The 17,608-nt window shown below is 44.7% G+C and overlaps 1 protein-coding gene across 8 annotated transcripts in view; it reads right to left on the bottom strand.

The window, feature by feature from the left end:
- LOC122635922 (zeta-sarcoglycan) overlaps nucleotides 1–17,608 on the bottom strand; it is a 155,844-nt gene that overhangs the window by 123,962 nt on the left and 14,274 nt on the right. For 3 of the 8 annotated variants that reach the window (XM_043826640.1, XM_043826641.1, XM_043826639.1), the window contains one exon: nucleotides 7,467–7,650. In XM_043826640.1, coding sequence (XP_043682575.1) covers nucleotides 7,467–7,643 — 177 coding nt within the window. In that variant the 5' untranslated portion in view covers nucleotides 7,644–7,650. Of the gene's footprint in view, nucleotides 1–7,466; nucleotides 7,651–8,901; nucleotides 10,168–17,608 lie in introns of those variants that run through there. The other 5 variants (XM_043826638.1, XM_043826637.1, XM_043826644.1 and 2 more) reach the window with 5 other exon arrangements.

Here is a 17,608-nt window from a genome sequence, read left to right as displayed (position 1 = left end):
TCTCTTTTACTAATTTATGCTTTTTAAGTTTGCGATTGGTTCGATTTATGGCGCGAAAGACTTACGGCCAGAAAATCGAATCCTCAAATTTCCATCGGGTACAAAAAGTCGACGGAAAAGTTTAATGCACGTAATCCCTTTCGTTGCTCGATCGTTGCTCTCGAAGTGTTCGCAGTTTCGGGGACTAAAATCTATCGGAACTGGTTTCGAAGGTACGTCGAAGGTACAGAGTCACTCGATCGACGAGCAATAGTGGAAAGAGAAAACGGCCGACGCACGATGGGGGCCTCGTTTCGAGAATTCGACGATCATTTCAATCGTCAAGCTCGACGTTAAACCAATTACTCGTGCTTCCTGGTAAATGGAATTAACGATTCCAGCTCGTTCTGCCGATCGTCAGGGCATAGCGAGAGAAGGGGCCAGGGAAGAGGAGATGTAGAGGATCCACTCTCCTCCCTTTACACCTTTCTCCATCTTCTATCTCTTGCTCGCTATATCACCGAGTATTTATCACTTTTAATTCCCACTTTATCTCTCGAAAACGCGTTCTATTACTCTGACCGAGAGAATGTATTTCTTCGAAAGAATCTCATTTTTTTGTTTTCATGTTCGTCAGGAGAGTAACAAGAAGAGAAGACGATGTAGATAGAGAAGTATCGAGGAGGAGGAACGAGGAAACGTGGTTGTACCGCGTGTCGAGCGCTTAACACCGCCTTGGGCATTTCGTCTAAAAGTATATCCAATGCCGTACACATCGTCGAGCGTTCGAATGTAGCCCTTCTCCTTTTCCTAGCTCGTCATAATACGGCAGTGCAGTAACGAGTATAGGAGAAGGCGTGCGCGCGCGCACGCTCACAAGACGATGAATTCAGTTTACGACGCCTATTTTCCTGACCTGGCTACGCCCGGATACTTTATTATTGTCGCATACTTTCAAGCACGAAAGGACGTGCAAGCGTACGTATACATCGTCAAAGAGATTTTCCGCTCTAGAGATGAGGAGAGACCGAAAAGGGAGAGAGAGAGAGAGAGAGAGAGAGAGAGAGAGAGAGAGAGAGAGAGAGAGGAAGGGTCCGAGATAGAGGATGCGGTTTGAATCATGGACTCTTAAAAGCGAGCTCAGGCGAAACACGAAACGTACGGGGATACTTTCATATTTTCCATGGTTAAACGGCTTAAATTAAAACCATAAATCGTACGATCTTTCAATCGGCCGTTGCGTTCACTTCCATACAATGCCAATCTAAATGATAAATAAATACGTGCAATTTTTAAAGGAAAGAATCGATCGAATATTCGTTACTTAAAACCGAAAGACTTTTTTTTTCTGAACAGAGGATGTGGTTTGAATTATGGACTCTCAAAAACTAGCGAGAGACAAAGCGTCCAAGGATACTTTCAAACTTTCCACGATTAAACGGCTTAAATTAAAACCATAAATCGTACTATCATCCGATCGGTCGTTGCGTTCTTTCCTATGCAATGCCAATCTAATTAAATACGTGCAATTTTTAGAAGAAGGAGTTCCTTTGGATACGATCCTTGATACTACAAGTTTGTTGAAAGTTGTTAAGATAAAAATATCATTCGTAGAGATATCAACTAGGTACACGAATACGCAAAGAGGCAGCGAGCTGATACGATCTCAATGTTGTGCACGTTACGAGCATTAATAAATCACGTTTAAGCGTTTGTCGTGAGTTACGTTACTCTCTCGTTTGAACAAGCACATAGCAACGTCTGGTTGCATCGGCATTTAGTATTTATCATTGTCTAGTCTGGAAAACACAAACGATTGTAAACAATTCGACTTTGATCTTTCCTTTAAGCAAACACTGCTATACGACGATCGATTACGAATGCGTTGTTATAAAAATCGTCGGAAAATGGTTGACACGTTTCTCTCCCCCCCCCCCCGCCTCTCTCTCTCTCTCTCTCTCTCTCTTTTCTCCTTTCCTCTCGAACTTCTAATTACGTTTTGACTCGCATCTACTAGCGTTCCTTTTCCTATCGGAACGCGACCCTCGTCCGATATCCTCTTTACGAGCTTCCCGATCTCATTGTGGGATCATAAAGACACCCTTCGCTCGCCGATATAACATCGAACTTAATAAAAAGGAACTATAAGGCAATAAATACGACGACGTATATTTCGGCATAGGATATAAAAAATTTTTCATCCGGCAAAGAAAGCACTTTTTTGTAAAGAAAGCTCTTATTGTAATAAAAGCGGAGTAAGCCGATGAATACTCGGATTTTAATTTAGAACGAACGAATAAGACTAATCTTAAAATAAATTTTGAACGACGAGTCTAATTTCGAGAATTTATATAGACCAAGAATATTTTTAGCAAGTAGCTACGTATTAATCGACGATATATCAAATTCTAAGAATTTATACGAGCCAGCTATACGTTCCGTTGAAAGAACATCTGTTTCACGTCGATCCGTCGAGCTGGATTTTGAAAATGTATGTCCTAAGCCAACGATGTCTCTACTTGGTACATCGTGAAATAACATTTATTTTTCGGTGTCCCGAATTGAGTTTTTCTAACGAAAATACATGAACATTAACCACACGTGGTCTCGACAAAATTTACGCTTTTTTCCTTGATTCGATAAAACTACCTGTCGAGTACTTCATACGTTTACGTTCTTACGCGACGTACTTAAGTTTAAGTACGAAGGAACATAGATTAGAAGGTATTATTGTTATTTTTAAAAGCATATAGGAGAGACACTAACTTATTCCGAGCAAAAAATATCTCGACTAGTTCAGAAGATGATCGCTTTTCCTTCTCTCGCACAAGGAATTTTCTGCGGCGATGCCTAAAAAGCTTCGCGTGCCGTACCGCGAGGTCGACGATCGAATAAAAGACTTCGTGACAAGATTCTACTCGATCGAGCATGACCGTCTTTTTTTAAAGAATCGCGTTTGTTGAGCCAAGACTCGATTCAATTTACACGGTCACGTTAAGTATCTACGACGGAATTACGACACACGAATCTTCGAAGCGATTCCCTCGTTCTCTCTCTCTCTCTCTCTCTCTCTCTTTCCCTCTCCCTCTCACGCTCTTTCATACCTTATGTATAAGATGAAATGTAATTTTATCAGGTTTTGCCGGGAAATCGAATTACCATTCGCACGAGCAACACGACGAAACTCATCGTCTACGAATATCGAGCACGATTCTATCGAATACGAAATATTCTATCTTTACCGCAAATACGAGACTCCGTGTATTTTTTAAATACGCGCGATACAGAAGGAGAAGAATCGAAAGGAATCACGAGTACTTATAAAAGAGCGAAGAGAAGAGCTCGATAAGAGGGCAAAAGGAGGAAGAAGCAGTATCACAATTATTACGAAGGATCCGTCAGAGAAACTTCAAAGGATCAATTCCCATTTTCAATTTGTTCCGCGACTAACATGAAACTAATTAAATCCAGATCGTTTCGACGTTCGAATACGAGCATCGGTCCAAGCATTTGCTTTGGAGTATTCTTCATTATCGTAAAACTCAATCCTCAGAATTTTTTGTATCTCTTGAACCTTCAAAGAGGAACATAACTTCTTGTTATAGTCGGGAGGGGGAAAAAAAGGATTAAAGGGAAGAAAAAAAAGGAACAAAAAAGGAAAAAAAGAAAGTAAAATAAAAAGAGAATCCCCGCGTACCCTGTTTTCGAAAGATAGGAGAGGAGTCATCGGCTTATCTATCGCGGAAATGAAATGCGTGCTTCGGCTAGATAGAAGAAAAAAAAACGTGATCCGACCTATCGTTTCGAGAACGGCGATACCTCGTAAGGTAGCGAATGAAACACGAAAAGTCGATTTCCTGGGAGGGCCGACTCGATTCGTCCGGGGGAAATAGATTCTCGCGCGAAGTCCTTACATCTCGGAATCGCGAGGAGGACTGGAAGAGAGAAACGAAGAGAAGAAGAATTCGGGCTCGTCGTTCGTTTCGTTCGATTTATCGAAGCGTTAATTCCAAGCGAATAGCGACTTTATCGAGGCACCGCGTTCCTCCCGTGTTCCATCGGAACGCGGAACTCGTTCGAGAGGGAAACGATAACGGCGTCTTGGGCTTTGCATTTACGCCGGACAGCTTATTACTCCGGAGAAATCCGGCATTGCTCGTCACGAAAAGCTTGATAGTTGAGTTCGATTCGGAATACAAGGCCGAACTTGCACGCAACTTCATTGATATGCTCGCTTCAATTAATCCTCTCCTTTACGTGCTAGATTCAACGTACCGTGTACTTGATTTATGATAGTACACGATTTCGTGCTCGATGCAGGTCGCGTTGTTTGTTGCGCAACAAGACCAACCAGCCCTACAACCGTTCCTATTTACATCTCGACAAAATGCTCGAAATACTTGGGATGCGCGTCACCAAAAACGAACGAGCCAACGACTCGACGAGCGAAGCGGAATCGATCGCCGTACGAACCTCCTATATTTCGGAATTTAAGTAGGATTCGATATAACCTATCTCTCGAATACCGCGAATAAATCCTAACGTTTCGATCCTCTCGAATTATACTACCTTTGACGCCATTTGCACCCTGCTGTTTTCCTTTAATTTACATTTATCCATACGTCTCGAGAATTCGTCACGATCAATCAAATCCCATTCCGACGATATATCGGTTTAAATCTACTTTCGGAAGGGGTTCCTCGTCCGATCTTAATCAGTCGTATCTATCCGTACGCGTAGATTTCGATACATATGTAGAAACTGAAAGAGGGAAAGAGAGAAACAGAAGGAACGTGCAATCATCAATCTCGCTATTCTAGTCGAGTGGCACTAATTCAGTACCCTTGTCTCCGATCTCCTTGTCAAGTTCCAACTTCGTATACTCTTAGCTCCCTCTTCGCCCCCTTTAACCAATGTGTTGTACGAAAGACAGGAAGGCTTTCCGTTCGATCCGGGATCCAAATAAATAGGAGGCCATACATCACGCTTGAAATCGGAGTTCCACGATCGAGTCGGATCGTCGCCTTACCGTTTCTACGTGGATAGAACTAAAACACGTACGACGTTCGCCTTCCTCCTCCTTGCTCTTCTCCCTTCTTTCGAGTAATCGAAACGTATCCGAGAGTTATCAGTCACTCTATTATTTCTAAAGTCAACTCTTAAAGAACTTTTGAAAGATTCGCCGGCTCGTCGATATTTTAACATGGAAAGTAACTTATTTAACTCGATCATTTGGAGTACCGAAGGAAAATGAAAAAAATTTATACGCTTCACCTTGTAACATTATTATCCAGAGAATGGAAGAAAAATATCGAGCGAGTACGAGGCTATCGTGACACGAGCGAAGCGACGATAATTCCAATGGAAAAGAGAGGGGTGGTATAAAGAACGAAGGAGAGGACGAAGAAACGGAACAAGTCCCATTCATTCGGCGTACCTACGGGAAACTGACAAAACAGTTGATACGCTATGATATAGCTCTCTCTCGACCATGGGCGCGGGAATACGAACGAACGTGCGGCTGAATATATATGAGCTACGAACGGCGACATGGAGGGAAGGAGAGAGAGAGAGAGAGAGAGAGAGAGGGAAAAGTTTCGCGTCCGGGCTAGCGAGAAGAAGGAGAGCGAGAGAATAGAGAAAATATGTGCGCCCATTGGGCAGAAAAGTGGAGACGGTCGGAGAAAGAGGGACGGACTGCGTGAGAACGGAAAAACGTCATCGGAAGATCCTGATTTACAGTGGCAGGAAATCGGTGCGGTGAACTTTGCGCTCGCAAACGGGAGCCAACAAATTTTTTTCCCGTGGCTTTCCACGGCACTCGTGGACGGGAACGACCGACGATTAAAACGAGAAAAAAAGAGGAGGCAAAGTCCTGAGCTTTTAATGTATCTCCGCGGTCCGTACTCTTCGATATGTCGTTTTCGATCGATTTCATTCGACAAAAGTCCCGAGCTTTCCAATGGATTAAAACCTATCATCGTCGCGATATCTTCCGTCGTACAAATTCGCAACGCGCTTCGTCGTACCACGCTTATTAGCGGATAATTGTAAATAAAAAAAGCTTTTTATACCGACGGAGGGGATTAAAGACGCGGCGACTAAATGGAACGGATATGTGAAAATCTGGCCGTTTCCCATTTCCGAAAAATAGCGCCGAACGACGTTCTCACGACGTTGCACGTTCGCGAAAAAAATGTCTCCGCGCCATTCCTTTCGAGAGTTCGATAAAAAGGACGCGGTCTTTTCTCAACAAACCCCATGCTCTTTTCTTTATCAACGCGAAGCAACGAAGATCGGGATACTCGTACGAGAGTTCCAGCGAAGACAAAAGTCGATTCGACGTGATAACTTATTCGAGTGCTCTGTATGATATCGCGGACGATGGGCGATATGAATTTTTTCGCCGCGTGATGAATCACGTTGGAATACGGTAAATTATAAGACGCGTTTACGAGGCGTAAAGCCAGTTTATAGGCCCATCCTTTAAATCATGACAGTAACACAATGCTCTCGGAAGACGGGATCCAGTTCTAAGGTAATTTTGGCTTTGAAATTCTCGAAGCTAGCCTGTAACGACTTTCATCCGGCACGGCAAATAGCTATGCAAATTCTACCACGAGTTACCCAAGTACGAAGGTTTCTGATGGCGCCTTACTCCGTGTGTGCTCTGGCCCATCAGGAAACGGAGCCATAAACGCACGCACGTTCGAGATCGAGCTGTTCTTTCTCTTGATTTTTAAACGTCCACGAAAATCCTTTCGAATAATAACTAAAACGTTTCAACCAGAGCGTCTCCAATTTCTATTTCGACGTAAGTGCTACGAGGACTACCCAGCTCGTCCAACTATTATTTCACTCGATTTTGTTCGTTAGCAACTCCAGGAGTGCACCAAGATGTATTTCGAAGCGTATGCAGTGGTACGGTATAGTCGTGCGAACTCGATCTGTACAGATCTGTATGGTACAAATGTGCACGCGTTGTATGAATACGTGCGGGTGATGAGCAGAATTCAGAATTCAGAATTACGGAGAATTTGCGGCCAAGTACGATATCTAATCGCCAAAGGGGAAATCACAATAGCTAAAGGGAGCCCCTATCGCCGTTATGTTTCACGAAATACTCGATAATAGTCGATACCTTGATCCGTACGGAGTGCGCTTTGACCGAATTCAAGGATTCATTTTCGTGTCCTCGATATCTCATAACGAAATAACGAAGCGCTTTTTTCTTCTCGTATTGAAAACGTCGAAAATGTTCTTTCTTACGGATCGTTTCGGTCTCGCGAACGATATAGATATAGATTTTTAACGGGCATAATTATCGAGAAGCAGCGAACCACGAATTCTTGAAAACGCCCCGGCATCGAAATTATTGAAAAATCATCCCCAAGGATATCTCTCTATTTCGAGTAGGGCTCGCCCTAAAAATTTCCTTCGCGAGTCGTCGTCGACGAAGGTACTCGTAAGAAGAAAAAAAAACTCACCGTGTGGGGTGACCAATGATGCGGCCATGTTTTCGTCTCGTGTCCGCTACCGTCGACCGTTTGACTCGTCAGAAAAACGACCCTCCTGTCGGTACCGCCGCTTCCCGTGCCGCTGGTCGTCAAAAGAGCGGCTCTGGCTCTCGATCCGCCGATACTTAGGGTCGGCGAGGTATCCATTTTAGTACTGTGAAGAAAACAAAGAAAAGCACCGCTTGGCTATTATCTCCTCGCTCTTTAACACCTTATGAATATTTTCAACGAGTACAAAAATTGTCCTTCGTTATTTCGATCTCGTCGATCGTTTTAGGAAAGCATCGCGTCTCGTTAACGAAAGAGTCGTCCTTTCAGCGTGCATTATCAAAGAGAAACTTCCGTGTTTGGTCGGCAGAAAAAATTAATTAAAAAACCGAAACGTTCGCTAGTCGATGGAACGAGCTACTTCGCTTCTTCCTGGGCTTTTCGACGTGATAAGTAAGGCAAACGAGATTGGACGGGATTCATCGAAAATAACGAGCTCCGTCAGCTTCGGATTGCGCATCGGAAGAGGCTTTGAATACGCGCTCTTTTTTTTTTTTCTTTCTTTCTCGCCTGTTCTTCGATCTCGTAATTACGTCGAACCATGCTATAATCAATTTATTATTCTTCCTAAAAATCCTACAAGAGACGTACTCGACTGAATGCGTATGAGGAATAAATAAAAGGACGGTGAAATTTCAAATAATTTCTCGGAAAAATATTATACGTTTAAAAACGAATGGCGTACGAATATTTTGAAAATTACGATTGGGCCATGCGTATCACGAAGCTATTAAAAGTTTATTCGTTCCATAAAGTTATATAACGCACACCGGTGTTCCAAATTACATTACGTGTCTCTATACTTCCCTCTCTTCTTCTACTTCTTCTCTTCTCCTCTTTCCGCATGCGGAATCTACTTTGGAGATCTTGGATCTGAACGCGAGATAGTACGATAATAACCTCGGTGAATCGTCACTTCTCGTTACTCGCGTGTACCACATATTGGAGGATAAACATCGAGGGGGGTACTCGAAGTCCGATGAAAAAAACAAAAAAGAGAAAAGAGAAAAGAAAAAGAAAACGTCAAAATTACGGATACGTCGAAAAAATAATTGAACGCAAACTAGGAGATAACGGAAGAAGTTGCAAAGCTAAGTGAAAAGATTCAATGAGCCTGGATAATCGAGTTCGTTATCTCGAGTGAAGAACGGTAGCTGCTTCTCCTAGGAAGAAAATCTCAGGTAATAGGAGAAAATGTGGTGGAGTACGTTTTTCAATGGGATTTAAGGATCGTCAACGATCATTAAGGAGATGAATGTCCGACTACGACTCGACACGAAACGCATCGCGAGCGAGATAGGAGAAATGGAAGAAAGAGTAGAATGACAATAGCCATGGCGACCATGCTGGCACTTACTCCTTAATTAAATCCTGCCGCGTCCTTGCGCTTTAGGGCGAAGAGTTGTCGCCGTTACGAGGGCACTTTTCTTCGTTTTACGCCGAGAAAGTCATCGAACGTGCTCCTCGATCTTTTTCGATTTTCGTCCCCCTCCTATCTCTCTCTCTCTCTCTCTCTCTCTCTCTCTCTCTCCAGTTTGATTTCGCTCACTCACGGTCACGCAGTCGATTCGTCGGCTCGCGTGCACCTTGTCATTATGGTACGGTTCAATTATACAGCAAATGCCCGCTCTCTAGGTGTCCCTCGAGCGTGTTCCAACGGAACTCACGGCCTTCCTTCAATCACGAGTCATTACGCGCTGAGATTTCACGCACTAGATCGTCACGGGCGTTACAGCGAAGTGCCACTTATCGGTTATTCGGTCATCGACTCGATCGCTTCGACGGTAACACGATGATAACGCGTTTTCGATAAATCGAACAAGGTACGATGATCCTTTTCATTCGATTTTATAGTTCTCGACACTTTTATCGTTTCAAAAGTCGGTATGTCGTGGAAAATGTAATACTTCTCGCGAATGACTCCCTTTCGCTTTGACGTCTTTCGAATCAATTCATCGAAAGAGAATCGAAATGAGACGCCTTTTCGATCACGCCGAGCGAACACTCGAGGGCTTTAATTGCACGGAGAATCAGGTTCTTTTTCTCCCTGCAAGTTCCATCGGTCGATTCTCTCTCGGTCTTCCGTTCTTCTTCGGAAGATTTCCTCTTTGGAGGAGTTTCGCATCACGAACGATCGAGCAGACGTGACCTTTCAAAAAACGTCCGGCGACGTCGAAGACCTTTTGAGAATTTTCAAGGTTTTAAGCAACGATCCGCCCGTAGACACTACTTTCTTCGACATATTTTATTTGTTATTCGAAAAGTAAAGAAAGGAATGTACTGTCCTATCCAGCGGGAAGACGAATCGTTTCAATCTGGCGTCGCGTATGGATCGAGGTCGCAGGAAAGGAGTCGGCGAAGGAGTCGGAGGGAAAACTACGAGGACGACGACAAGGACGACGATAATAACAACGAAGCGTCGCGTACGAAACCGCGCACGACACTGAACGGCAGGAAGTCTCGCGCTCAAGGCGAGCCTCTCGCAGATTCGCGGGCTCACGTGTGAAATTCTTGCGCATGCACCGACGCCTACCTTCTCTCTCTTCCTCTCCCTTTCCGTCTCTATCCCTATCGCTCTTTCCATCCTCCTCCGGGACGCTTTACGTCCGTCTCCTACTTCTCTCTCTCCCTCCCTCTCTCTCTCTCTCTCTTGCTAAACTACTCCTACCACCGTCCTCTTCCTTTTTCCCTTTCTTCGTTCCGATTCTGACGTTCTTCTACCACCTGGTTCTCATTCCTTCTCCTCCTTTTCTCCTCTCCATATTCTTTACCTTAGTACCCTCGTCCTTTCTTATCGCAAACACGAGTCCTTCGCGACGCGACAAATATTCCGTACGTTATTTTCCGAAGAATTAACGGAGTAACGTTCGACCGGGTCTTCGATGCAATTCTTCGATCAATTATTCGAATCCATTTTATTTCGAGAAAACGTTCATATTCCCTCGAGTAATTTATTCCAATCGAAAATTCCAAGAAAGTTCGCCCTTTGTTTACGCGATGTTAAATAGCTAAGAAATTCGCAACCTAAGGCATCGTATGCCGTAATGAAGAAATTATATCAAGTTGCCGATTAATTATTTCTTAGATACTTCTTCTCCAAAATAGCCGTTTTCTCTCGATCCTTTTAATAGTATACAGATTCTTTTACGTATCGTTTAAATGTCCCTACTCTCGCAGGTAAATTTTTCTTTCGTTTCAATTACTTTCGCGTTACTTTTCGCGTCTCTCGAGATGAAATCGAAACGAAATCGTTTTCGTTGGAAAAAAAAAACAAATGATAAAAAAGAAACATTTTCGATCGATCGAAAGTCCTCCCTTATCTACTTCCATCCAAAATTCTCTGCGTATCCATCGAAGAGAAAACCGAAAATTTTTCGCTCGGTCGTCCATGTTGCGTCGTACCACGTTGAATCTTCGTTTCGGTGCGTTCGATCTTATCGATCGATCTCGAGAAAATCACTACGATTAACCGCCACAGGAATTTTCCGCGCGATACGACGAGATTCGAGCAAGATCGACGCCGAGGGTCGGAAACACGAACGACGACTCGTAAAACGCGATTTTATGCCGGACTCGACAAATTGAAATATAAGACTCTCGTAACTCGGTCCTTGCCTTCGTCTAGGGAAAATCCAGGGACAGATTCTCTTCTTCTTCGTTGCCTTTGTTTCCTCCGCATTGCCTCGGTCATCGACTACCGATTCTCTTCTTCCTCCTTCCTTCCTCCGTCCTTCCTTCTTTTCTTCCACATTCTTCTTCGGATCATACTTTCCGCTCCCGATACAGAGTACGAGAACGACCGAATGAAAAATTTACCCATCCTCCGAGTGAACTTGGAAAATCTTAAAGCTCGCGATTAAAATTGATAAGCCATAAGTTAACTGACGTTAGATATCACTCGAGTGGTTTATTCGATTAACAGAAAGCCGAGCCAGATGTTATCTCATCATTTTCGAAGTCTCACCGTCCTCAAATATTATGCCCTTCTTACATAATGTATAAGCGCAAAGTGGTTCTCCGATTCGTATAATTTATCGTTGGACGAGAAAGACGACGAATCCAGGAATTCCTTTGAACGAACCGAATCGACGTGATTTATATTTAATCGAACGATTTTATCGTCTCGATTCTCTCGACATCAGGGATTCTAATACCGTCGTAGCACAAAGAGCAAGCAAAGGGGTACCTGGGAAAGGGAGAACCGAGAAGAACGTCGATGGGTCGAAGGTGCCGAGAATGAAGGGTAAAAAAAGAAAAGAGAGAGATGGATAGAGATATGGAGAGAAGAAAGAGTTCAAGACGGATAAATAAAAGAGTCGCGATAAGGAGGATGCGGAGGAAGGGGCGCGATTAAAATAGACGCGCGCGCGTCTCGTGAATTAAAAGCGTCAACCCGCTAAGAGATCAAGAATTCCCTTGTGTTTCTTCTACTTCCTTTTTTATCCGCGAAACTCGCTTCTCCTCCACCGCGCTTTTTCTTCGCATAATCTCCGCAAACTCCTTCGAGTCTCATCCTCTCCGCTCTCTCTCTCTACCCACCCACCCATCTATCTATCTATCTCTCGTGGTACGTTTGCAACGGAGAAAGACGACGAAAAAGGCAAGGGAGAGCAAGGGAGGCAGGGTGGGAGTATTCTCATTCCGATTCTGCTTTTCCTTCGCGTTCTCAGATTGAAGAGGCCTTTATGACCGGGTACCGCTTTATGGCACGGCTTTGGCGCTATTATGCGTGCATCGGCCGGTCGTCGGTGGTCGGGACGAGGGAGGATTGCAGCTTGCGCGTTAATGGAGAACGCCGCATCGGTGAACGAGCGTATATGATTTCGGATAGTCGGAACCCGAAGAAAGAAAAAGAGAGGGAGAGAGAGAGAGAGGAGAGAAAGAGAGACTCGCAAGGCAAAGAGTAAGGATAAGGGTAAGGGTAAGGGATGGAGTCTAAGGCGTTAGAAAGGTTGGAACGAGGAAGTGCTCTTTGGATTCCGGCATCGGCCATTGTCAGGATAACGAAGCCAAGGCGAGATTTCTCTCTTTTCATCGGCGCACACCGAAACGATATCTCGAATGAATGATCGCGAGGATCTTGAAAATTCTCTCTCACTTCTCATCGACCCGTAACCTCGCGATGCTTCGTGACGTAGCCTCCGATGGATATCTACCGTTCCGATAACGACCGCTCGAAATTAAAGCCGTTGCTCGTCTTACCTCGATATACCGAATATATCAAGGATATCTTTCTCTTTACGCTTTGCGTCTCGAGAGTTGTTTTACGCGCATCGATACGATCGCTCGATGGTCGGAAGATTAATCGACGTATTTCCATCGGCGAACGAGGTACTAGCGATAAGCGCGGAGGAAGGTGAGCTTGCTAAAACGTCGATACCCGAATATCTGGACGAGGTAATATCGATAGAAAGAGTCCGTAAATCCATTGCCGAGTCTCCTCGGTCCAAACTGTCGAGAATCGGAAGCAAACGAGAAATAGCGCCGAAGAGTCTCTCTGTTATCGGAGACGTTTAATCGGTATCCGATTAGGCGCTCCGCGTTGACGGATCTCTTAATTTCTCGCGAAAACTCGGTTCGTAAACGCCCTTTCTACGCGGCAAACGCAGACACCTACCCCAACGCGCGAGATACGGGGGCATTAAAGAACGCGTCGAGAAAGGGCCGCTTTTGAAGATTCCCCGTCGGAGAAAGAGAGAAGGAGGAATCCTGCTACGGCTGAAACATCGGAAAGGCTTATTACGCGCATTGCGCCGAGAACTTTACCTATCGCCGCCGGTACACTCTCGCATATTTTAAGCCGACCATTTTTCAGCATTTGTGCCATACATCCACGTCGAATTTGCATGAACCGACGATTCGAGGCTTGTTCCGCAAAACTTTTGGTGTTTCTACGAAACCGCTTGGAAAAGCCGTATGGGTTTTTCCTCCAACCTCCGACCTTCCCATCTTCCCGCGAGTACTTGGGCAGATACGCGCCTGACCCTAAACGCCAAACGGCTCCCCTTCTACCTTTGGCTGCGAAAAAAAAGAAAAACGAAGTATGACGATCTCCGAGTCGAGTCGGCTAACGCCGAGAGAGAAAAGAACTCGCGAGAGATGGCTACGTGAATTATCCTTTCGAAGTGAAAACGAGAATCTCGTCTCGCAACGACGAAAACAAATTTCGTATCGATGACTTTTTTTCTCCTCCTTCCTCCACTTCCTCCCCTTTCGAATCCAGGACACTCGCGAAAAAAACTTCTCTCGCGTAAAATCATATTCATGAATTCACAATCGAGAGGCATTGACCTAATCCTAATACCAACGTCGTCTTATTTATGCAGCACCGCCGTTTTCGCAGTTCACACCGCCGAAGACCTTAACGGCTTTCAATTTCCGTTGGCCATCAATATTATTTAGTTTAGTTTGGACCACCTCTACCTACTTGCACGGCACCCACCCCCTTCGGCATGCTCCTCACGCCTCCTCCAAGGAAATTACTTGTCCTCTCTTCCCTCCGCCACTCCTCTCTTACACCACTGCGCAACTTCGTCCCCTTACGTTTGCCTTCTTCCAACGTGCCATGTTAGCGACGGTGTTAGTGACGGCCGTGATAGTGGTGGTGCCGCTGGTACTTCTGCCGCCACATCCCCCGACAGCCAGCGCCAACAACTTACGGCCGTTTGTCTCCAAAGCTCGGCACCCCTCTAACTCTTCGTGCGCGCTGCTCGTTTAGATACTTCAGAAAGAAAATCTTCCCTTCCCGTCGTGCCGCTTTCCGTCTCTCTTCAGAGACTCTCAGCCTTCAAACGCGATTCTTCGTCGTCTATATCGAGCCCTTAAACGATCGCGCTACAAGATTTGCTAGGGCGTGTTCGCGATGGACTCTCTATTCGTATTCGAGCAAACTGAGAGAAACATAGATAAAGGGAGAAGATACGAAAATCGCACATTTCCAGTTATTAATATCGAGTCTCGGGGAACGTTCGATCGAATCGAAAACTAAAACCCGATATACTCGCACCCGGACGAGCACCGATGCATTTTCTTGTAAACCCGTCCACGTGTATACACATCTCGGCTGCTCTTACCACGGCTCGCCGACGACGTAATAGAATTACAAACCAATCCGGCACGTAGATGTTCGCGGTGGAACGGAACGTTTCGCAAGTTTCCATGAAACGCGATCGCTGCGATCGATATTCCCTCTCTCTCCCCCTTTCTTTCTCTAAGCGTCCTTCTCAATTTATCCCTTTCCCCGTACAAGAATCCCTCCACCGAGTCCACCCTTTCGTGCACGTATTTTCACTATAAATCCTCGCTTGCCGAGCAAAATCATTGCACGGAATCGGTTTATAACGAAGCCAAATGCGACCAAAGGGACAGACTGGTAGAAAATTCCTCTCTTGGTTTTTTGTTGCTTTCGAAAAGAAAAATAACGAAACGAAAAAGAATGAGAAAGAAAGAAACGGAGAAAGGAAAGGAGGATCGGTATCGAAGAAAACGGATGCAGGTCGCGCGCGACGATGAACAGTTTGCTATCTCGGGCGGATTTTTCTACGATCTACTCACGCTGGACTGGAGCATAGAGAGAAAAAGAGTCGAGCTATAGCGTTGCAACGGTAGTTTCTCAGGACCGATTCTAGAAAGACAATGGTGTACTTTGTGGCGTCGTGATTAAAACAAGAGGGCGAACACAACGAGCGCATGAAGAAACATGAGAGTAAGAGAGAGAGAGAGAGAGGGAGAGGGAGAGGGAGAGGGAGGGATAGAGGGAAAGAAGAAGGAGAGAAGAGGGGTAAAATAAGAGGAGGCAGAGAGGGAATGGACGTTCCTCTCTTTTCTCTTTTACTCCGAGTTGGCTTGCCATTGAAGAAAGATAGAGTATAAAGTGAGGAGAAAGAGAGGGAGGAAGAAGCGAAATACAGAGGCAGAGTTTGGAGTTCTTTTCATTACCAGCGAGCTCACCTCGACAACGACAACAATACGGAGCTCGGCGTGTACACGTCGCTCGCCGCTAGTTTAGCTCTTATCTTTGTATCCCGCGTACGTATATCCGCGTACACAGAGTAGGCGGGGTTTACAATGTTTTGAAAACCTTTGAAACGGACCGTCCCGGACGACGCAACCGCTCTTCTTTGCGACTCCACCGTTCTTCCTCTCTCTCTCTCTCTCTCTCTCTCTCTCTCGTTCGTCCTGTTTCTTTCCTTTTCTCTGGCTCGTTCTCTTCCAAGTTTTTTCTCGCCTTTCCGCGACCACTTCTTAACAAACTTTTGAAATACTAAGGAAACTTAAAGAAAAGACAGTCGGTTGATTATTCAAAAACGTATACTTCGACGGGAAGAGGACGCATTGAATGGTCACGCGAGACTACTTGTTGACAAGAAAATGATAACTTTCGAGGATTCAAATTACGTGGTAAGAAAGTATCGCGAACGATTCAATCTTTCTCGATATTCTCTCGAGTCACATAGGCTTGGTTGCTTTTGCTTCTTGGCTAGGGAATCGCGTGACGAGAACGTCTCGGTCGATCGATGTTCGATTTAATTAATCTTATGGCGAATCCTTGCAATCGTCGGGCGAGGGATACGTCGACAGGTAAATGTAACGTTAACCGGCTCTTTATCATTCCGTTATGTGTATAGATGGTGTAGGAGATACCGCGTGATCGAATCATGAACTGGTCCGGACATGATAACCTAATGAACGTGCTGAATAATGATCAGTTCGCGATTATCCGCTGTCTATTAAATTGATTCATACCGATCCCAATGAAAGGAACGATTTGCAATGTAAACCTTTCTATAGAGACTCTGCCTGAACGGATATACGTATGTAATTCGTCCAAAGTATAGAAATACGCTGTTCCTGCTGGTTCGCTTTGGACAATATTTCTGTAGATATTTTACCTAATGTCGAAATATGAGAGAGGGAGAGAGAGAGAGAGAGAGAGAGAGAAAATGAATGCGGAAAAAGCTAATCGCGATTAATGGAAACGAGAGAAAGAGAAAATCTACCCCGATTACCCAGAAATAAGATAATAACTTCTCTTTGAAGTGAAAAAGATCGTATTAAAGGTTTTTATTTTTACGTCGCATCAACCTGAACACAATTTCTCGTTACTTTCTCGTCCATCCGTTGAAAGAGCCACGTTTTCGATCTCTCGAGCACTTGTAACCTGCTGGATGGACGAGGCTAGAAATCCAAGCGAGCACTTTTTAGAGAGTGTAACTGTGCCACTAGCCGCTTCTCGTCGAAAGGTGAGGGGTGAGAAAGACATAAAGCGAAGGAGAAAGAGAGAGAGAGAGAGAGAGAGAGAGACAGAGGCAGACAGAGAGAAGGAAGGAAGGTGCCCCGCAAAGGCCTCAGGAGAGGTTTAAGTCGGACTTACACGATATCTACCCGGCACACTCATCGGCTACTCTACTTTGTCCTTCGATAATACTACTCTGATACTAACCTCAGACAAGACACACACGCGCGTTAGCTAGCATTAAAATCATTACAACGTTGAAACCCAAGTTTCCAAAAAGACACCGACGAGAGTCTTTACGCTCGGAGAAACACCGATTATACGTCATTACGCGTCCTTTTGAACTCTCAACTATCTACCTGCAACGAACAAAATCTTCTACTTCTTGAAAATTGCGCTTCGAATCGGCTTTTTCCATTTCCTCAGGACTTGCAATCCTTCCAACGAAATAACCACGGACGTTGACGAATCTCGTACAATATCGTAAAATTTCTCGCAATGTTCCCCGCATTCGTTTCCCTCGGAATATTTGTTGTAACCATGAAAAGGATATTTTTTGTTCGCTATTATACCTAACGTTCCTATATTTCAGCTTCCCTTATGTGAATTTATTTCTATTCGTACGTCAACCTTAAAAAGACTTTCTCGCGATGCATCTTGCCCCCTCGATCAGTGTCGACGATCGTTTTGCATAAAGAATAAACCAGAAAGAAAGAAGTAATATAAAAGAAGAGAGAGAGAGAGAGAGAGAGAGAGAGAGAGAGAGAGAGAGAGAGAGACCAGCGGTTCTCAATTACCGGGCGCAACTTTCGTGTTCCGGAAATTGAAA

The sequence above is a fragment of the Vespula pensylvanica genome, chromosome 20 (assembly GCF_014466175.1).
Source record: "Vespula pensylvanica isolate Volc-1 chromosome 20, ASM1446617v1, whole genome shotgun sequence".
NCBI lineage: Eukaryota > Metazoa > Arthropoda > Insecta > Hymenoptera > Vespidae > Vespula > Vespula pensylvanica.
Note: the sequence above shows the minus strand (reverse complement) of the source record. Positions and strands in the feature narration are given on the sequence as shown.